The 22,108-nt window shown below is 63.2% G+C and overlaps 1 protein-coding gene across 1 annotated transcript in view; it reads right to left on the bottom strand.

The window, feature by feature from the left end:
- Positions 1–22,108, bottom strand: part of GLI2 (GLI family zinc finger 2) — a 131,855-nt gene that overhangs the window by 13,495 nt on the left and 96,252 nt on the right. The window contains exons 4-8 of the mRNA XM_079783288.1: positions 21,788–21,973; positions 14,993–15,194; positions 13,524–13,737; positions 12,201–12,323; positions 8,196–8,330 (exon numbers count right to left, since the gene is read on the bottom strand). Of these exons, the coding sequence (XP_079639414.1) occupies positions 8,196–8,330; positions 12,201–12,323; positions 13,524–13,737; positions 14,993–15,194; positions 21,788–21,973 (860 nt within the window). The remainder of the gene's footprint in view (positions 1–8,195; positions 8,331–12,200; positions 12,324–13,523; positions 13,738–14,992; positions 15,195–21,787; positions 21,974–22,108) is intronic.

The following is a 22,108-nucleotide window of genomic DNA, read 5'->3' as shown; positions in this document are numbered from 1 at the left end:
CATCTGTATGGCGCCCAGAGTGGTTTCTGCTGTACGAGGATCATGGGCCGGAGGCTGTCTGTTTCCGGTAACAGCATGCGGGTCTGGGCAGACCCAGGGTTTCAGTCACTTGCTTTGATGTTTAGCCGTGGGCTGCCGTCCTCCCTGAAGCCGGCGGATCACCCACTCCCCGAGCTGCCGTCCTCCCTGAAGCAGGCGTATCACCCACTCCCCGAGCTGCCGTCCTCCCTGAAGGAGGCGGATCACCCACTCCCTGAGCTGCCGTCCTCCCTGAAGCAGGCGTATCACTCACTCCCCGAGCTGCTGTCCTCCCTGAAGGAGGCGGATCACCCACTCCCTGAGCTGCCGTCCTCCCTGAAGCAGGCGTATCACCCACTCCCCGAGCTGCGTCCTCCCTGAAGCCGGCGGATCACCCACTCCCCGAGCTGCCGTCCTCCCTGAAGGAGGCCCATCACCCACTGCCCTGAGCTGCTGTCCTCCCTGAAGCAGGCGGATCACCCACTCCCTGAGCTGCCGTCCTCCCTGAAGCAGGCGGATCACCCACTCCCCGAGCTGCCGTCCTCCCTGAAGGAGGCGGATCACCCACTCCCCGAGCTGCCGTCCTCCCTGAAGGAGGCCCATCACCCACTCCCTGAGCTGCCGTCCTCCCTGAAGCAGGCGGATCACCCACTCCCCGAGCTGCCGTCCTCCCTGAAGGAGGCCCATCACCCACTGCCCTGAGCTGCCGTCCTCCCTGAAGGAGGCCCATCACCCACTGCCTGAGCTGCCGTCCTCCCTGAAGGAGGCCCATCACCCACTGCCCTGAGCTGCCGTCCTCCCTGAAGGAGGCCCATCACCCACTGCCTGAGCTGCCGTCCTCCCTGAAGGAGGCCCATCACCCACCCCCTGAGCTGCTGTCCTCCCTGAAGCAGGCCCATCACCCACTGCCCTGAGCTGCCGTCCTCCCTGAAGGAGGCCCATCACCCGCTCCCCGAGCTGCCGTCCTCCCTGAAGCCGGCGGATCACCCACTCCCCGAGCTGCTGTCCTCCCTGAAGCAGGCGGATCACCCACTCCCCGAGCTGCCGTCCTCCCTGAAGCAGGCGGATCACCCACTGCCCTGAGCTGCCGTCCTCCCTGAAGGAGGCCCATCACCCACTCCCTGAGCTGCCGTCCTCCCTGAAGGAGGCGTATCACCCACTCACTGAGCTGCCGTCCTCCCTGAAGGAGGCGGATCACCCACTCCCTGAGCTGCCGTCCTCCCTGAAGCCGGCGGATCACCCACTCCCCGAGCTGCCGTCCTCCCTGAAGGAGGCGGATCACCCACTCCCTGAGCTGCCGTCCTCCCTGAAGCCGGCGGATCACCCACTCCCCGAGCTGCCGTCCTCCCTGAAGGAGGCACATCACCCACTCCCCGAGCTGCCGTCCTCCCTGAAGCAGGCGCATCACCCACTCCCTGAGCTGCCGTCCTCCCTGAAGGAGGTGGATCACCCACTCCCTGAGCTGCCGTCCTCCCTGAAGGAGGCACATCACCCACTGCCCTGAGCTGCCGTCCTCCCTGAAGGAGGCGGATCACCCACTGCCCCGAGCTGCCGTCCTCCCTGAAGCCGGCGGATCACCCACTCCCCGAGCTGCTGTCCTCCCTGAAGCAGGCGGATCACCCACTCCCCGAGCTGCCGTCCTCCCTGAAGCAGGCGGATCACCCACTGCCCTGAGCTGCCGTCCTCCCTCAAGGAGGCACATCACCCACTCCCTGAGCTGCCGTCCTCCCTGAAGCAGGCGCATCACCCACTCCCTGAGCTGCCGTCCTCCCTGAAGGAGGTGGATCACCCACTCCCTGAGCTGCCGTCCTCCCTGAAGCCGGTGGATCACCCACTCCCCGAGCTGCCGTCCTCCCTGAAGGAGGCGGATCACCCACTCCCTGAGCTGCCGTCCTCCCTGAAGCCGGCGGATCACCCACTCCCCGAGCTGCCGTCCTCCCTGAAGGAGGCACATCACCCACTCCCCGAGCTGCCGTCCTCCCTGAAGCAGGCGGATCACCCACTGCCTGAGCTGCCGTCCTCCCTGAAGGAGGCACATCACCCACTCCCCGAGCTGCCGTCCTCCCTGAAGCAGGCGGATCACCCACTGCCTGAGCTGCCGTCCTCCCTGAAGGAGGCGGATCACCCACTGCCCGAGCTGCCGTCCTCCCTGAAGGAGGCACATCACCCACTCCCCGAGCTGCCGTCCTCCCTGAAGCAGGCGGATCACCCACTGCCTGAGCTGCCGTCCTCCCTGAAGGAGGCACATCACCCACTGCCCTGAGCTGCCGTCCTCCCTGAAGGAGGCGGATCACCCACTGCCCCGAGCTGCCGTCCTCCCTGAAGCAGGCGGATCACCCACTCCCTGAGCTGCCGTCCTCCCTGAAGCAGGCGGATCACCCACTCCCCGAGCTGCCGTCCTCCCTGAACGAGGCGGATCACCCACTGCCCCGAGCTGCCGTCCTCCCTGAAGCAGGCGGATCACCCACTGCCTGAGCTGCCGTCCTCCCTGAAGCAGGCACATCACCCACTCCCTGAGCTGCCGTCCTCCCTGAAGCAGGCGGATCACCCACTCCCCGAGCTGCCGTCCTCCCTGAAGGAGGCGGATCACCCACTGCCCTGAGCTGCCGTCCTCCCTGAAGAAGGCACATCACCCACTCCCCGAGCTGCCGTCCTCCCTGAAGGAGGCCCATCACCCGCTCCCCGAGCTGCCGTCCTCCCTGAAGGAGGCCCATCACCCACTGCCCCGAGCTGCCGTCCTCCCTGAAGCAGGCGGATCACCCACTCCCCGAGCTGCCGTCCTCCCTGAAGCAGGCACATCACCCACTGCCCCGGGCTGCCGTCCTCCCTGAAGCAGGCGGATCACCCACTCCCTGAGCTGCCGTCCTCCCTGAAGGAGGCCCATCACCCACTCCCCGAGCTGCCGTCCTCCCTGAAGGAGGCACATCACCCACTCCCCGAGCTGCCGTCCTCCCTGAAGAAGGCACATCACCCACTCCCCGAGCTGCCGTCCTCCCTGAAGGAGGCCCATCACCCGCTCCCCGAGCTGCCGTCCTCCCTGAAGCCGGCGGATCACCCACTCCCCGAGCTGCTGTCCTCCCTGAAGCAGGCGGATCACCCACTGCCCTGAGCTGCCGTCCTCCCTGAAGGAGGCACATCACCCACTCCCCGAGCTGCTGTCCTCCCTGAAGGAGGCGGATCACCCACTCCCCGAGCTGCCGTCCTCCCTGAAGCAGGCGGATCACCCACTCCCCGAGCTGCCGTCCTCCCTGAAGGAGGCGGATCACCCACTGCCCTGAGCTGCCGTCCTCCCTGAAGAAGGCACATCACCCACTGCCCGAGCTGCCGTCCTCCCTGAAGGAGGCCCATCACCCGCTCCCCGAGCTGCCGTCCTCCCTGAAGGAGGCCCATCACCCACTGCCCCGAGCTGCCGTCCTCCCTGAAGCAGGCGGATCACCCACTCCCCGAGCTGCCGTCCTCCCTGAAGCAGGCGGATCACCCACTCCCCGAGCTGCCGTCCTCCCTGAAGAAGGCACATCACCCACTCCCCGAGCTGCCGTCCTCCCTGAAGGAGGCCCATCATCCGCTCCCCGAGCTGCCGTCCTCCCTGAAGCCGGCGGATCACCCACTCCCCAAGCTGCTGTCCTCCCTGAAGCAGGCGGATAACCCACTGCCCTGAGCTGCCGTCCTCCCTGAAGGAGGCACATCACCCACTCCCCGAGCTGTCGTCCTCCCTGAAGGAGGCACATCACCCACTGCCCTGAGCTGCCGTCCTCCCTGAAGCAGGCGGATCACCCACTGCCCTGAGCTGCCGTCCTCCCTGAAGGAGGCCCATCACCCACTCCCCGAGCTGCCGTCCTCCCTGAAGGAGGCCCATCACCCACTGCCCTGAGCTGCCGTCCTCCCTGAAGCAGGCGGATCACCCACTCCCCGAGCTGCCGTCCTCCCTGAAGGAGGCACATCACCCACTCCCCGAGCTGCCGTCCTCCCTGAAGCAGGCGGATCACCCACTGCCCTGAGCTGCCGTCCTCCCTGAAGCAGGCGGATCACCCGCTCCCCGAGCTGCCGTCCTCCCTGAAGGAGGCCCATCACCCACTCCCCGAGCTGCCGTCCTCCCTGAAGCAGGCGGATCACCCACTCCCCGAGCTGCCGTCCTCCCTGAAGGAGGCGTATCACCCACTCCCCGAGCTGCTGTCCTCCCTGAAGGAGGCCCATCACCCACTCCCCGAGCTGCTGTCCTCCCTGAAGCAGGCGGATCACCCACTGCCCTGAGCTGCCGTCCTCCCTGAAGCAGGCACATCACCCACTCCCCGAGCTGTCGTCCTCCCTGAAGGAGGCCCATCACCCACTGCCCTGAGCTGCCGTCCTCCCTGAAGCAGGCGGATCACCCACTGCCCTGAGCTGCCGTCCTCCCTGAAGGAGGCCCATCACCCACTCCCCGAGCTGCCGTCCTCCCTGAAGGAGGCCCATCACCCACTGCCCTGAGCTGCCGTCCTCCCTGAAGGAGGCACATCACCCACTCCCCGAGCTGCCGTCCTCCCTGAAGCAGGCGGATCACCCACTGCCCTGAGCTGCCGTCCTCCCTGAAGGAGGCACATCACCCACTCCCCGAGCTGCCGTCCTCCCTGAAGCAGGCGGATCACCCACTCCCCGAGCTGCCGTCCTCCCTGAAGGAGGCCCATCACCCACTCCCCGAGCTGCCGTCCTCCCTGAAGCAGGCGGATCACCCACTCCCCGAGCTGCCGTCCTCCCTGAAGGAGGCGTATCACCCACTCCCCGAGCTGCTGTCCTCCCTGAAGGAGGCCCATCACCCACTCCCCGAGCTGCTGTCCTCCCTGAAGCAGGCGGATCACCCACTGCCCTGAGCTGCCGTCCTCCCTGAAGCAGGCACATCACCCACTGCCCCGAACTGCCGTCCTCCCTGAAGCCGGCGGATCACCCACTCCCCGAGCTGCCGTCCTCCCTGAAGCAGGCGGATCACCCACTCCCCGAGCTGCTGTCCTCCCTGAAGGAGGCCCATCACCCACTCCCCGAGCTGCTGTCCTCCCTGAAGCAGGCGGATCACCCACTGCCCTGAGCTGCCGTCCTCCCTGAAGCAGGCACATCACCCACTGCCCCGAACTGCCGTCCTCCCTGAAGCCGGCGGATCACCCACTCCCCGAGCTGCCGTCCTCCCTGAAGCAGGCGGATCACCCACTCCCTGAGCTGCCGTCCTCCCTGAAGCAGGCGGATCACCCACTCCCTGAGCTGCCGTCCTCCCTGAAGCAGGCGGATCACCCACTCCCTGAGCTGCCGTCCTCCCTGAAGCAGGCACATCACCCACTCCCCGAGCTGCTGTCCTCCCTGAAGGAGGCCCATCACCCACTCCCCGAGCTGCTGTCCTCCCTGAAGCAGGCGGATCACCCACTGCCCTGAGCTGCTGTCCTCCCTGAAGGAGGCCCATCACCCACTCCCCGAGCTGCCGTCCTCCCTGAAGCCGGCGGATCACCCACTCCCCGAGCTGCCGTCCTCCCTGAAGCAGGCGCATCACACGCTGCCCCTGAGCTTGGACGGTGCGGACATGTGGGTGGTACCCCCGGGACTCTCATGTCCCCATTTTGGGGTGTGTATCTACCTGGGGTGGGAACAGGTGGTGCTGGAGGCTCACACAGTGGTGCACAGGACCCTGCTCCCTCCCACTGGGGCTTCTCCCTAAAGGCCAGGCAGCGCAGGTCCCATCCTCCCTTCCTCGCCCTCGCCTCCAGGCCTGTCCTGCCTCCCCGGGCGGGGGGTGGGGAGGTGGGGAGGGAATGACGAGGTGGGGAGGAGTGTGGAGTATCAGGTCCTGGAGTCCCTTCTCTCCAGCCCCAGCCCCTCTCTTCTCTTGTTCTCAGCTCCCGCTCGCTCTCATCCCCCCCCCCCCCCCAAGCCTCTAGACCCACACTGTCCAGTGCGTCAGTCACTCCCCACTTGTGCTCGAAGCCCCTGAAATTGGCTGCTCCCAATGGGACGGGCTGTAAGTGTAACCACACCTGTGTCAAACACAGAATGAAAAAGTCCCAATGTCAAATGTCAAATGTTCCAGTATTTTGTTTTAGATTGATTACATGTTCAAGTGATAATCTCTTCGATATACTGGGTTAAATAAAATGTATCATTAAAACGAATGTCACCTGTTTCCTCTCACTGTCCCTTACACGTGCTCCTACATAGTATAAGGGACACGCGGGCAGTGGCGTGGCCTGCGGTCTCCTCCTGGCGATGATGCCGTGGATCTTTGAACCCCGCGAGGCTGTCCGAGCTGGACACCGAGGCCTCGTGCCTGAGTGACAGGCCCGACTGGCGTGCACGCAAACGCCAGCATCGCTGCAAGTAAGATCTGCAGCACCTTGAGCTTCAGGGGAACCTTCTCTATTCGCCTCACTTGCCGTTTTAAAGCCTTTCAAATGATGGGAACGTGCCCTGACAATGCCTTTCATTTTTCTTATTGGTTTACTTAGCAACAAATTGTTCATAATCGACTGAGGGCTCAGCTCGCCTGCGTGCCTGCCGCCATCCATCTTCCCGGGAGGCAGAGACAGAGCTGGTGAGGCGCCGGCTCCCCTCTCCCAGGGGCTGGCTCTTCCGGGGCAGGCGGAGGCGCTCACCTGCAGCTGCGGGGACAGCCCTGGCACAGGCGGGAGCCCTCTGCTTCGTTTGAGGAATGCCTCCCTGCTCCTTGGGGCCCACGCACTCATTACTGAGCGCATCTTGTCACCCTGGTCTCACTCTGCCCGGCCTCTGCCAGGCCCAGACGCCGCCCCTTCTTCCTCTAATCGAATCTGATCTGCCCCATAACTCAGCTCCCGGGTCCCTTCTCCATCTCGGACTCCTTGGCTGAGAGTACAGACGGACCCTGCCTCACAGGTTCTCCGTCAGCTGCGGTGATGGTCTGCTAGGAAATTGGCCTCCTGGATGAGAATGTGGGAAGAAAATCCCAAACACGAGAGAAACCTACAGCACTTGAGGGCACCGGTGGCAGATGGAGGAAGCGGGGGGGGGGGGGGGGGGGGGGGGGGGGCGGGGGGCGTGGGCGGTGCTCTAAACGCTGAGCTCCCAGCGCTGGGGAGAAGGGCGCTCGCTCGGGGTGGCTCCTGGGTGCGAGCAGTGCGGGCACGGGGTGCATGTGCGTGTGCAGCCCCCTCACCGTCGTGCTGTTTAGTGTGGGGCTCATCTTTACAGACACTCATCCACAAGGAGCGTGTGCTGGGACCGGGTGTGGGGGCTTGTTCCTGAATTTAAGTTCTCTTCTGGACAGAGAGGAGAGGCCTCGGGGCTGGCATGAGGACAGGGAGCCGGAGGCAGAGGGGCAACCAGGCATGGGCTGCGCTCTCTGCTAAGTGGTTACGCCGGGGTCCTATTCAATCTCCACACCCCTGTGGAGTAGGATTCACCCGCCACAGGAGGAACACTGCGGCTCACGGAGGTTGTCGCCTGTTCTCACCTGTTTAGACTTGCTGGCTGTGGTTTGAAGCCTGGTGCCTCCACGCTGAGCCCCACGCCTGCTCCTCCCACTGCACAAACTGCCCCGCGGCCGCCACAGCAGGTGCCGCTATCGGAGAGTTTGCGGTGGGGACCAAGGCGAGGGCACACCCTGAGGGCGTACCCGCTGCCTGGTCTTCTCGGGGCTCCTGACCTGCCAGTACCGGGCACGTGCACGCAGGCCCTCTGACCGGCGGAAACAGCCACCGGCACCTGTGCGGCCGCTATGAACCGCCTCCAAGAGGAAGTCGCCAACTTCTCCTCGGGAGAAACTTCCTTCGGGTTTCAGGCCAGGTTTGCTCTTACTCTGCGCATGATGGCGGTTCAGCTAACCTATTTCCCTCTTTGCACTGGTTGCTAGGAACCTCAGAAAGAGGGTTTACGTGTGAACTGCAGCTCGGAGGACTTGGCTTTGCATACTAACTGGACTCCTGACTTCCCTTTATTGCTCATTTCCCCTTAATTGTCCCCTTTGCTTGTTTTTCTTCTAACCTCTTGTGCTGCATATGTATCTGTAAGCCCCCTTTTAGACCCAGGGCCTGGATGAATAATCACGCTGCCCACTTGCAGAGGACACGGCACCCCTGGGAGCCTCCTCCTCCAGCCCCTTCTCTGTCCGGGGCCTGGGTGGCTGCAGGCTCCCTGGGCCGGGCCCTGCCCCTGCCCCTGCCGGGCAGCTGCGGGGCTGGGAGGCTTACATGCACCAGCTGCTCCTGCGTGTCGTACTCCTTGGTGCAGTCCTCCCAGTGGCAGTTGGTCTCGTAGATGACCACCTCCGCCTCCTGCTTGCAGTCGTCCCTGTCCAGGTCTTCCTTGAGGTCGGCCAGCTGCTCCTAGGGAGGAGCAGAGCACACCACTGAGTCTCGTCCGGCACCCAGCCCCGCCCTGAGGCTGCCGTGAGCTCTGCACAGTGTGCCAAGGCCCCGGGCTGTGCAGGTGCACACACACAGACACGCACACAGGCACACACATACATCGGCTTCTCCAGCCCCTCCTCAGCTGGCTCCTGCCCATCCCTCTCCCATCACACAGCTTCCTGGGCCCCCTCCTCCTCTCTGATGCCAATGTGTCATCACCAGTGCGTCTCGCTACATCCTGAGTCAACTGACATGGCGAGGAGAGCAGCAGTGAGAGGCGGTGGCTTTGCTGTTTGGCGTGGTTTCCCCTGCGAGGACCCACAGGCTGTGGTGTGAGGCATTTTAGTCCCAGAGTCTGCTCTCCATGGAGGCAAGAGAACCCCAACAGGCATCTGGCCTGGCCCTCCAGACCTCTCACTTTTGTACTGTCCTCTCCTCCCAGGCACCCAGCACACCTGGATTCGAACCCAGGACAGCAGGGCTGGGTGAACATGCTCGGCACGTCCTCCCGGCAGCAGGCTCCGTGGGACAGCCTGCAGTGGGGCTTTCTTCCTGCGCTACAGCCAGAAGGAGGCTCGGAGGCTCCTCGCCCTCCCAGACACACGGCGAGTGTGGAGGCCTGGACGTGGACTCCAGCCTCCCCAGCATGGAGCCCAGGTGCCCATTTCACGGTGGCAAAGGAAAGGCCCCGAGACAGGCTCCACCCAGTCACAGGTGCTTAAATTCAAAGAGGACACTTTTTACTCCAAAACCAGCAATAGACTGAGCATAAATCAGCGCCACCGCGCCTCAGCTAATGCAGACACACTCCGCGCCTCAGCTAATGCAGACACACTCCGTGCCTCAGCTAATGTAGACACACTCTGCGCCTCAGCTAATGCAGACACACACACACCGCGCCTCAGCTAATGCAGACACACTCCGCGCCTCAGCTAATGCAGACACACTCCGCGCCTCAGCTAATGCAGACACACTCCGTGCCTCAGCTAATGTAGACACACTCTGCGCCTCAGCTAATGCAGACACACACACACCGCGCCTCAGCTAATGCAGACACACTCTGCGCCTCAGCTAATGCCTCAGCTAATGCAGACACACTCTGCGCCTCAGCTAATGCCTCAGCTAATGCAGACACACACACACCGCGCCTCAGCTAATGCAGACACACTCTGCGCCTCAGCTAATGCAGACACACACCACGCCTCAGCTAATGCAGACACACTCTGCGCCTCAGCTAATGCAGACACACACCACGCCTCAGCTAATGCAGACACACTCTGCGCCTCAGCTAATGCAGACACACTCTGCGCCTCAGCTAATGCAGACACACACACACCGCGCCTCAGCTAATGCAGACACACACACACCGCGCCTCAGCTAATGCAGACACACTCCGCGCCTCAGCTAATGCAGACACACTCCGCGCCTCAGCTAATGCAGACACACACTGCGCCTCAGCTAATGCAGACACACACCGCGCCTCAGCTAATGCAGACACACACCGCGCCTCAGCTAATGCAGACACACTCCGTGCCTCAGCTAATGCAGACACACTCCGCGCCTCAGCTAATGCAGACACGCACTGGCCGGGGCAGCCTCCCAGCAGGGCCCGGGGGGGAACAGGAGCCGGTGGAAGGGAGGCACCGGAGCCCCGGCCGGAGGAAGGCCCACGAGGACGTCAAGGGCTCCCCTGCTCCGCTGACTCCCGATGTCCCACTGGCCCGCCAGCCAGGCTCAGAGCAACGCCAGGCAAAGAGCAGACGGCAGGATGACCTGCTTCCATGCAGACTCCCTGCCACTGGCACAGGTGTCCTGTCTTTCACAGCCGTCTCTGGGGCGGACATTTATAGCTCAGGCTGAGGGGGAACCTCTCCCCAGTCAGAGCCCCACAGACTCCAGACACTCAGCCTCACTCCTCACACGGCTCTGTGGCTAGGGGTGACACCAGCACCATGGCCCCTGCGGCCGGGGGACCCGCCCTCCCGTGGGTCACCGGGGAGGCTGGATGAACATGCAGGCGCTGTGGAAAGGAGACGAGGCGTAGTGCCGGAAGTCCCCGGCAGCTCCGGGTCACCTTACAGAAGGCCCAGAACGCCCTGCCCGACTCCTCAGGAGGGGCCGCGGGGCCTCCTGGTGCCCGCTCCGCCCTCGCAGGACCTGGACCCGGACTTCATGCTCTGCTGATTCGAAGAGGAGGCTGCCGACGGACACGCGTGTGGGGACGGGGTTGGCGGGACGGCGTGCTCCCGGGCCCCCCGGGTGCGCTGGGCTCTTCCTAGCCCACACGTTTAAGGCAGGCCGGGAGGGAGGCTGGGCTGCGTTTTGTGCCGAGGGAGAGCATGCCCACCCACCTTGCAGGAGTCCGGTCACGGAATCAAGACAGAGTGACACGGTGACAACCCCCTCATGATGAATGGCTCTCCTCCTCCTGACACAAACGAGGAGCCCAGCTGGGCAGGAAAGAGGGCCTGTGGGGCCCTGGGCTGGAGGGGGCGGAGGGGGGGCTCCCTGGGCTCAGTGTGGCCTCCACCCGTCCTCGCTGCTCCCGCGTGCTGCTCTCCCCAGACGTGCGCCGCCCTCATCCATTCCCACCGCCCGATGAGGGCCGCCCCCTGGAAGCCACGCATCACACTAAGAGGCGCTGGCGTCAGCGAGGGGAGAAGAATTTGTCACCAGCCCCTCTGTCTGCCTGACAATAACAGAACCCAATATTTCATAAAAATTAAGTGCCCAGAGCATGCCCGATGGCTGCAGTCTGATAAAGGATGGTGTGACAGAGGCAGGGAGACAGGGACAGGAGGCCTGAGCATCGCCAGCGTCAGAGCTGTGACAGGGTAGTAACGGATGGAGGCCCGGCCACCGTGAGAGCCGGGCGGGAGGCTCCTCTGTGCGGTCAGCACTCACCCGAGCCCTTCCCCCACCGCCTCTGCTGCAAGAGCTGGACTGTCTGCCTGTCCTCTCGGATGTGGGACCAGGAGGCAGGGTCTCCCGAGGGACCTGCACAGGGTCTCAGCCCGCACAGGCCACCCTGGCTGTGGGTCGCTCCGTCCCTCACCTTCCCATTCCTTCCCTTTCACCACACACTCATTCCCTCAAATGTGCACGGAGTCCTTGGAAACTATGATTGCAGTTAACCGTGCGCCGGGCCCGGTGTACACCCTGGTGGCCCGGAGCCAAACCAGACCCTTCCCTGAGAGGGCCCCTCCCCACAGCTCGCGGTGCAGTGCAGGAGGGTCAGGAAAGGCTGAAGTGGCAGCGAAGGGGGCAGGTCTCCAGGGAGAGGGAGCCGTTGGGCAGGAGCCTGAGCCATCAGGGGAAGTGAGCACCTCGGGCTTGTACTGCATGAGGGTGAGGGGTGTGGTGGGGGCGAGACAGCTGCAGCCCCAGATCATCCATTCACTCATTCTGAGGCCATGTTAGAGAAAGGAAGGGAGAGAGAGAGAAAGAGAGAGAAACACTGGTTGCCTCCTGTACTGGCCTCAACCGGGGATCAAACCTGAAATGTGTGTGCCCTGACGGGGACTCAAACCAGGTATGTGCCCTGACGGGGAATCGAACCGGCAACCTTTCGGTGCATGGGATGACGCTCAACCAACCGAGCCACTCCCGCCGGGCAATTCAGCGCGTGTCTGACGAGCATGTAAGGTGCAGGGTGCTGGGGACACAGCTCTGGTCCTCCCCGAGCTCAGGACCGCCCGCCCGCCCACCCGGGTTCAGTCATTTGCTCATTGGTTCATGCAGGCAGCCACCTGTCATCCTTCACCAGCAGGGGCTCAGTCCCAAGGCGCTGGCCCCGCGGACCGGGCCTGGCCCAGCCTGGAGACGGGAGGGTGGCGGGCAGGTTACCTGCGTCAGGGTCACCGGGGAGGCTGGCCGCAGGCCCTCGGCTTCCGTCTTGACCTTGCTGCGCTTATGAATGACGATGGGGTTGACGGTGCTGCTCACAGCCGACTCGCTGTTCTGCTTGCTCTGAAGGGGTGCAGGGGAGAGCCTGTCACTGGGGGTAGGGAGGACACCCCAAACCTCCGGACCCTCCCCACACAGCCTATCTGGGCCAACCCTTGTGTTTGGAGTGGGAGAGACTGAGTCCTTCCAGCTTAGTCCCCAGCCAGAGGCACGGCCAGGAGAGAGCCCGTACGGCCTGCCAGCAGCTCGCACCACGTCCGCGGCAGCGGAACAGAGGCCTCCCTCTGGAAGGGGGCTCGGAGGACTGGGTGAACAGGGAAGGGAGTGAGAAGCAGAGACTCATGGGGATGTACTGTACAGCATAGGGAATATAGTCAGTAACATTGTAATAACTCTGTATGGCGCCAGGTGGGTGCTGGAAATATCGGGGAACGGTTTATAAAGTATACTAGAGGCCCGGTGCACAAATCCGGCCGCAGGAGGTTGGCCAGCCGCAGGAGGTTGGCTGTGGGAGCACAGGTGGGGTCCCTCGGCCTGGCGGGCGATCGGGGCTGATGGGGGCCATTTTGCCCAGTAGCTATCGGGGCCAGCCAGCCACGGGGAGGGACCGGGGGAGGTTGGCCGGCCGCAGGAGGTTGGCTGTGGGAGCACACTGACCACCAGGGGGCAGCTCCTGCATTGAGCGTCTGCCCCCTGGTGGTCAGTACACATCATAGCGACCAGTTGACTGGTAGTTCGGTCATTTGGTCACTTAAGCTTTTATATATATAGATGATTACCTAACCACTATGCTGTACACCTGAAATTAATACAAAATAACATTGAATGTAAACTGTAATTAAAATATAAAATTAAAAAATTATTAAAAAGATGGTCTTTGGTGAATCCATGCTCTAAAACTAAACTGCACGATATTAATTGTTATTCATTGATCCATTTCATATTCTGGGCGGGGAGCACCTACACTGTGCCGACTGTGAATTCTAGGTTTCTCTGTCTACTCACCTGTTTACTGCGCAGGCGGCATCAGACCTGAGGCTGGGCGCTGCCCACAGGAGTGGGAGCGGTGTCAGGACCCCGCCCAGGCCTCCCACCCAGCCTCATCCAGCTAAGGCCTTTCAATCATGTGGCCTCGTCACAGAAGGCACCCCTAGACAGACCTGCACCCCGAGTCCGCCCGCACATTGTCGGTGTGAGATGAGGACCACCAGCCCTCGTGGAGTCAGCATCTGTTGGCCCGCCCCGCGCCCCGCACCCGCCTACCTGGCTGGCGTCGTTCAGACAGTTGCTGCTGCTGCTGAGCTGGGTGGGCGTGGTGTTGATGGAGGTGAGGGCTATGGGCTGCTGGGCCAGGAAGGTGGGGGAGGGCTGGATCAGGGGTGGTGTGTGTCCGAAGGCTGAGCCCAGGCCCCTCTGCTGGCTCAGGATCTGCTGGTAGGCCACGGGGTTGATGGGATGGGGGAAGGTGAAGGCTGGGCTGCAGAGAAGAGCAGACAAGGTGGTGGAGCAGAGGAGAGGGAGGGGGGACCCGGGCTCTGCTAGACCGACACTTCCCGGGCAGAGAAGGCCTTGCCCAGGGATCGGATGGGCAAGTGCTAACCTCGCCATCACCACGGCTCTGCCTCACCCAAGAACCAGCAGTGGCTCTCCACTGCTGCCTTCACAGGCCTCGCCTGTCATGCCTAGCCTCCAGACCCTGCCCCAGGTGCAGCCTTCACCCTGGCAGGTTGGCCCCCAGATTCCGTCCCACCCCACCCTGACCCTTCGCGGCTCTGGCATGCAAAGCACCCCCCTGCTCCCTACGAGCCCCACTTGGCCCCCGAAGCCCGTTCTAATGCCCTCGTCCAGGAAGCGAGCCCTGCGCCCTCAGGGCACATCCCCCTCTCCTTCCCCTCCTTCTGCACTTGGGTCTACGCTGCCCCGCGCACCAGCCTCTTTCAGAAGAGCTCACTGACGGAAGAAGGCCCGGGCTGAGCATGAAGGACGCTGTGGCTCCCCCGCCCCCCCCCCCCTGCCGTTCCCTCAGATCCCACTCCGACGGCGGGTGGGGGTCGGCGGCCGTGTCCGGAGCGGCCCTGGGCAGCTATGGTGAGGGCCTCCTGGAAACGGGGCCCGGGCCCGTCGCCCTCAGGGACTGCAGCACGGCTGGCAGCTTCACGGGCCGCAGCCAAGCCCGCCTCCCACCCTGACCTCCGAGGCGGTAATGCCTGCGGTTTAAACCGCCGAGCAGAGGAGTCATTTATTATGCGGCGAAAGGTAACGGATACGTTTGTTACCACGTCCATTTCTGGGTCCTTGGGCCGAGCTCTCCCAGCGTTCCTAACACCTCTGGCCTCTCCCGGGATGCTCAAGGGAAGCACCTGGTGTCAGCCGAGTGGGCGGGTCTGAGTCCTCAAACGGGGGCTGGGCTAGTGGCGTTGACGAGGTCGGGGTGTGTCATGCAGTGGCCACGTGGGAGCCTGCTGCCAGCCAGAGACTCGCATGGCCCAGGTCAGTGTCACTCACCCTGGCGTGCCCCCAAGCGGGTCAGGGACCTGCTGCTCCACGGTACTCCCTTCAATACTAGGAACGTCACCTGTGACTTCGGACCGAATCTCTCATGACAGGCCCGCCAGAAATGGTGTCTGGGGCATGAAGTCCTGTCTTTCTTCTCGGGCGAAAGCGCGGACCCTCCCTACTTGGTCCCCAGTCCAGCTCCCAACTCTCAGCCTCTGCTTGCAGGCGGGGCTCACCTGAGGGTGCCCGCCGACAGGTGCCCGTAGGAGCCGCTGGCGGCCGAGCTGCTGCGTGAGTTGTTGATGTAGGCCACCAGCGAGTTGGGGGAGGTCCGGATCATCCGCTGCAGGTCCAGGCTGGCATCCGACAGCGGGGAGATGGACAGCGCCCGCTTGCGGCTCAGGCGGGGCGTCACCCGTGGGCTGGAGAAACGCGACACTGTGGGACAGCCAACCCAAGGCACATCAGCAAAACGTGTTTGTGGGGAGAGGGGGCAGGTGGACTGCAGGTGAAGGACAGCTCTGCCATTCTCCAGCTGTGGCCTCTTGGGCCAGGGTTGTAGCCATTTTCAGCCTCAGTCTGCTCGTCTATAAAATGGACTGATCCACAAGTGGTATGGTAAGGACTTAAGAAGCACAGGTTAGATGCTTGTGTGAATCTGAGCACTGAATAACGTCAAGGCCCTTCCTGTTCAGGATACAGGGACCAGCTGGACCCACCAGTGCCTGACGCAGGACAGCAAAGCACACAGGTACGTGAGCTACCCCTGAGGCCAGCACCAAATGGTTGCCGGTTCGATTCTCAGTCAGGGCATATACCTGGGTTGCAAGTTCAATCCCTAGTTGGGGCATGTATGGAAGGCAACATATTGATGTTTCTCTTTCGCATCCATGTTTCTCTCTCTCTAAGCATGTCCTCTGGTGAGGAGGATTAAAAACACACACCAAAAAACAGGGCCTGGTCAGTGCCTAGAAGCCCCCCTGTCTGTCCAGACCTGCCCCAAGCTAGCCTGACCTCCAAAGGGCAGCTCAGTCTTCCTGTTTTTGAGTATTTGCCTACTCATGTAAATGAAATTGTAAATACTTTTAGATCCAGCTCCTTCAGCCAGCGTTAGTTTGTGAGATTGCTCCGCACTGCTGTGTGCGGCAGTCACTGGCTTTTTCATTGTAGAAACTCCATTGGGGGACTCTGTGGCCAGGGTAGCCTGGTATGTCCCTGGGGGACAGGTCATATGTGGTCTGAGCCGGTCTGAGCAGGCACCACGAGCACAGCACGGAGGGGCCAGGCCAGGCCGCAGGGAGCATAGCATGGGGGTGAGGGGCAGGGCCAGGCCGTGTGGGGCACAGGGTGTGTTCAAGCACCCACTGGGGTTGTTTACAGGCCACCCCTCCAACCGGGGGCCACTGATGGAGGATGGGTGGGCAGGGGCCAGCAGGGCCCAGGGAGAGGCCGTCCCACACAGGGATCCAAGCAGGGCACAGCGGCCAGAGGACTGACATGCGACTGCTGAGTGCCGGGCACTTCTCACGCCTCCCTCATCCCCTCACCACAGCCCTGGACGTCCGACTGCGGACCCCTTCACAAGGAGGACACTGGGCTCTGGGGAGTCTGGACAGGGTGGAAACCATGGTGTGTGACCTGTCCAGTGATGTCCGACCATTTCTAGGTCGCTGTGTTGTCCAGAGGAGACCCAGGGCCCCGCCTGGGGTGGGGCTGCAGGAGGAGCTGTCTAGAGCCAGGGCGGAGAGCCCTGGGGGCAGGGAGCCCCCACAGGGGCAGGTCCTCCTCCCTCCCTGCAGTTATGCATGTCTCTCCCAGGAGAGACACTCCAGGACCCCCAGGGGATGCCTAAGACGGGACAGGAGCACACCCTGCACACACTTTAAGTGTTGGGTGGTTCACTCTTCATAGGCACCCTGTAAGGAAGGGGCTATTATCAGCCTCCTGTGCAAATGACGAGACGTTCGTCCCTGGAAGCCTTTGGCAGAGAAACAGACGGGAAGGCAGGTGGATGGCCACCCAAACCACCGCCTCACAGCTTCTGCTCGGGTGGGAGGTGAGGATCATGGGAGGGTGCTCCTGGCGGGGTGGGGTGAACACACACACCATGTGGGGCCCACCGCCTGTGCCAGCCGGCCACACGAACCTGATGCTTCTGGCTGCCTTGGCGCATGCTACTTAGCCGCCACGAGCCTCTCTTTGCCCGTCTGCACATGGGGCGGTGTGCTTGGCTGGCAGGGTGTCGTGAGAACACATGGAGAGGAGGAAGGGCGGTGCCTAGAACCCAGCAGCGCGTCCGCAGGGGGACTGTGAGTCGATTCCACTCCTTCAGGGGCCAGGAGGACAGGTGGGCAGGGGGCGGGGGGCCAGAGTGAGGCCTGGGGCAAAGGACAGCTCGTCTCGAAAAGACGGCGGGGCCGCCGCAGCATAGCGTCACCACGCGCTCGCTCACCCGCCCATTCGGGCGACCTCCAGCCCCTTCGTTCTTATTCACCGAGCCACACCGCGCCAGCCCGCACTTTAAAGGGAGCTCAGGGTAGGAACAAAAGCGTTAGGAGCTGCCGGCCAACCGGGAGACGTGTGTGGGGAGACGGCACGTCATGTAAAGCAGAAATACACGCATCTTGGTGATACAATTTCACAAAAAGGTTTTGCCAATATTTGGATTCCCACCCTCTCTTGTGCCCTTAACAAGAGGAAACAGGCCAAACCTGACAGTAATATTCATCTCCGTTATCCCACCCCTCCAGGGAAATGTGTTTATTAATGCGCCTCGTCCCTTGATAAATTACTAAACAGAAAGGAAAGCCTGCGCTCACTTCCCGGGGCTTCTCCTGTGATTTACGACCAGGACAGGCGGAGCCGCCGCCTCCGCTCCTCTGGGGATGTGCCCGTCCTGATGTCCGCGGCCTCCGGGCGACCAGCCACGGCCTGCCCTCACCCAGGCCGGCCCGCCGCTGCCCACGCCTGCCGCCGCTCACGTCCAGACCCTGCCTCACCACGAGTTCTTTCTTCTGCTCACCCGTGTGTTTGCTCCGCACCAGCAGACCCTTGCGCAGTGGTGACAGTATGCCAGGCACCGCTGGAGGCCGCGGCTCTGCAAGCACGGAGGACCCCGGCCTTGCTCCTGGACGCACCTTCCAGGTGCGAGAAGGGAGTGGCGGCTCCCCGCCAGCAGGATTCGTGAGGTGCCCTGTGCTGGGTTCGCCCAGGTAGTCCCGTGCTCGGGGTGGCTGCGTTCCCCAGGGAGGCCGGGGAGGGCAGGAGATGTGCGAACAAGCCCTGCGCCCAGGCCGACCCAGGTTCCCATCTGGCCGGTAGCTCTGAACTGGGTGGCTTTGGGTGAGTCACTGCAACTCTGTGAGCTGCCCCCGCCGGTAAGACAGGCCAACAGCACCTCCCTCCGGGTGGCTGTGGGCTGCTGACCAGCGTATCCATGGCTCTGGGTGGACCGCCTCTGGACCCAGGAACCTGGGCTGAGGGCGGCCAGAGGGATGCAGGGAACCTGGCTCTGAAGGACCCTGGAGCCATTTTTGCTCCAGATGCTACTGTCGTCAGCACCGGGCTGGGACACACCCTCCCTGGGGACAGCGGGACGCACCCCTGTGGCAAGCTCCTGGGCCTCGAGTCCTCGGTGTGGGGGAGGCCTCCTGCCCGGCCCGCTCTCACCCAGACCTTTTCTGGACTCACTGAGGAGAGGCTCTAAGGACATCCAGCCGAGGACCTGGCCCTGCCCACTGAGCTGCCCGCAGCCCCTCACCGCCCTGATGGGGTGAAGAGGGAGCCTGGGCTTCGGAGCCCAGGGCTGGGGCGAGGCTGACCAGCCCGTGTCCTGGTTCTGCGATGCAGGGCTCCAGCTCGGCTTCCTCGCCTGTGAAGTGGCTGCGTAAGGCTTGTCTCTCGGGGCTGCTGGGCAGGCTGAGCAGGTGGCCCGCCTGCCGCACTGCCTGAGCACAGCAGCCTGCCCCAGGACCTCGGCCAGGCCTCTCCGCGTCGGCAGCTGGCCAGAACCGCCTGCCGCGGGCCGCTGGCTGTCCCTCCAGCAGCTCCTCCCGCCTCTCTGCGGTGTGATCAATGTAATTGGTTTCTGAAAACCCCCCCGGACCCACAAGCAGCATAAAGAACGGGCGTCAGAACGGAGGTGACATCCGAGTCAAATTAGTGTCAATATGACAATAAAATATACAGCCTGGAGGAAATATGGGCTGTAAACAGACAACATTTCAATCGGAAACATTTCCATCTTCCCAATGCGGTGGGAGTGGAGGGAGCGCGCGGCGGCGGCTGAGCCGCTGGTAAATCACCCATCTTCAACAGACAACTGAGGAAATTCCGCTTTAGGGAGCTGATGACAGCCAGAGAATCCGCGCTCCAGAGAACCCGCGGCAGAGGATAGCCGTGGGCCCCTGACGGGCTATCTACTGCCTTCCAACGCCCCCGCCTCCTGTGCTCTCCGGGCTACAAGTCAGATCCTTTAAGAACCAGAGGCAGCGAGCCTTCGTCGACCCCAGGAGGCCAGAGCTCCCAGCGAGGGGCTGGGCTGGCAGGGAGGTGCCCTTTCCTGCCCCAGCCTGGCCTCCCTGGGAGGGGCGTCCACCTCCCGCCTCCCCTCCGCCCCGCCATGCGTTCCCCTGCGGAGGATGTATGCCTGTATAAATGAGGTTATTTTAGGCTCGATGGAGACACAGAGAGACACAGATGTGCCGACTGGCCTGGGTGCTAGGACACGGGGCAGGATTGAACCAGGCCGGCCTGCAGGAGGGCCCTGCAGGCAGGAGCGGGGAGTTGTCCGGGGGAGTCTAGATGCAGTGGGTGGCGGGAGGGTGTGTGCCCTCCTTCCAGACTGCCTCTCGGCTCCGGCTCATGCCCGCCTCTCGTTACTCACTTATCCCCTTGGTCATTCGGCAGTCACACCCTGGGCTCCTCATCACCCTCGGGTGCAATTCAAACTGTGACGTGGTTCCAGCGGCCTTCCCCTCCAGCCTCATCTTTCCCCACGTGAAAGACGGAAAAGGATACTGGTGGAAGACATTTACACTAGCGTTAGCTGAGCACATGCTAAATGCCAGGCACGGAGACAGGTTCACACACAAGATCTCATTCAGGTCACATAGCACACGGGGCCGGGTGTCACCGTCCAGACCTTCCCGGTCCCACCACAGGCAGGCGCTGGTCTAGGTGTGCCCTCAGCTCACTGCTCACGCCACCCTGACAGGCCCCCTGGTGTGGGCCCAGCGGCTCTGGGCTGAGCTGGATCACAGCTGGTCCAGGGGCCCTCCCTGAGGCCATGGCTCGCCGGCTGGTCAGATGCCGGCTGCCTGGAGGTGGCGGGCCCAGGAAAAGCCAACAGACAGATCGGGGCTTGGAACCCTGACTCGCCACCTGGGCAGGTCACTTGGTGCTGGGAACCCGTGGGTCATTTTAAGTAGGGGTAGTGCTTCCAGCCTTAGCAGGTGGCTGGGGGGCGGCACGCGGGAGAACGTGCGCGAGGGCCCAGGACAGAGGCAAGTCCCCTCACAGCAGGTGCTCGCGCCTGGCCTGGCCTGTGGGACACCTGCTCCACCTGACCCTGCGGCCGCAGTTCTCTGTGCCCGCCCACTGTCCAGCTGGCCCAGCCCATCCACACGGAGGCCCTGCGAGGTGGGACCGGTTGGGGGTCACCTGACAGTAGGACACGGCTGTTGGAACACGCTGTCCAGTTTTATGCACTGTATGTGGTTGTCTGGTTTCTCGCTTCGACAGGTCACGTGTGCACAACCTTACCCCCTGCTGTCCTCCTCCGGCTCCCATGGGAGCACCCGCAGGGATGGCGGGAGGAGAGAAGGGAGCATGTGGCGAGCGTGCATGGGGCCAGCAGGCGGGGCTTCACACTCCACACCGTGTGCCTAGTGCTGGATAAACACCACCCTGCGGGAGGCGTGGGGAGGGGGCGCGGGGGTCGGGGGGGGCAGACCCAGGGAGCAACTTCCTGTCACGTCCCTCAGGGAGCATGGAGGGCGACGTGGACAATAAGTGAGGGGGCTGCAGTGCTCTGCCCGCACACCCTTTGGGGACAAGAAGGCTCAGGGGCTCAGGAACCGCCCTGGTGGCTCCTGCGAGTGCGCACTGAGCGGCAGAGAGAGGAAGCCAGCGGGGGCAGGAGCGCGTCTGCAGGCTTCCTGGAGGGGGTGCGCCGCAGCCAGGCCTTAGGAGTGCGGGGCGGCTTTGCCCCAGCTCACGGATGGAACTGCGCGGGCCAAGTCCCAGGGCCAAGTCTCCCTCCCTAACTCCACATCCGACTGGGCAACAAACTTCCGGCTCCCCTGAAATCTATCCGATACATGACCGCCTTTCCCCTGTCCTAACCGACAGCTTTCCACGTGCCTCCTACAGCTATCCTCAGAGCAGCAGTCAGAGTGGGGTTCCTTTTAAAAATACGTGGGACCTCGTTACTCCTCTGTCCAACCCTCTCCGAGGGCCCCTCCCACTCCCCACGAAAGCCAACGTCTTACCAAGCCCCGAGCAGCCCGCAGAGGCAGCCCTAGAACGCGGCACCCACCGCTGCCCGGCTCACGGGTGCCAGGCGCACGGGCCCTGGGCCGCCTCGTGAGCTCAGCAGGCCCGCTGCCTCCGGCCCTGCACCTGCCGTTCACCCGCTGGGTCACTCTTCCGCACATTTCCGCACGGCTCCCTTTTTCAATTCTTTGTTCAAATATCACCTTCCCCGTGGGTTTAAAGTTACACCTGCACTGCACGCGGTCGCCCCCTCCCGGCTTTGCCCCCCCCCCTCCCGCCCGGCCCCGTCCCTGACGGCAGAGGTGTGTGTTTTGTCCCCTGCAGCGTCTGCGACCCCTGAGACACTCACTGAGCATTTGTGCGTGTGGCTCAGGCTTGGCCCCTGTGGACACAGTCCTGGCCGGGGTTGGGGTAAATCCAGACCCGTCCTCAGGGCTCCTTACCCCCAAAGGAGCAGCAAGCACCTGCCTCAGCCCCTGGGGGCACCGTCAGCCCATCCCATCCCGCTCCCTGCCACCACCGGGCCCAGCACTCACCGTCCACTGGATTGAGGTAGTCGTGGAGATGGGGGGTGCCAGTGGCGCCCCCCGTCTGCAGGAGCAGGTCCCCGTATGACGTGGGGTGGCCCGCCATGAGGGCCACCTGGTGGTAATAGTCTGAGGGGTTGGTGCCTGCCGGGGGGAGGCCAAACAGCCCCCTCTCCTTAAGGTGCTCATGGACCACTGTGGGCAGAGGGGAGGGAGAAAGAAAAAAGCCATCAGAATCTGGCAAAAAAGGAAAAAGGAGAACTACCACCTGGCCTGAGGAGTTCCCCTCCGTGTCCTGCAGTCCAGCCCTTGTCCTCTGAGCGCCTGTGT

Source organism: Cnephaeus nilssonii, assembly GCF_951640355.1.
Source record: "Cnephaeus nilssonii genome assembly, chromosome: 10".
Classification (NCBI taxonomy): domain Eukaryota; kingdom Metazoa; phylum Chordata; class Mammalia; order Chiroptera; family Vespertilionidae; genus Cnephaeus; species Cnephaeus nilssonii.
This window is presented reverse-complemented; position numbering and strand designations above follow the sequence as displayed.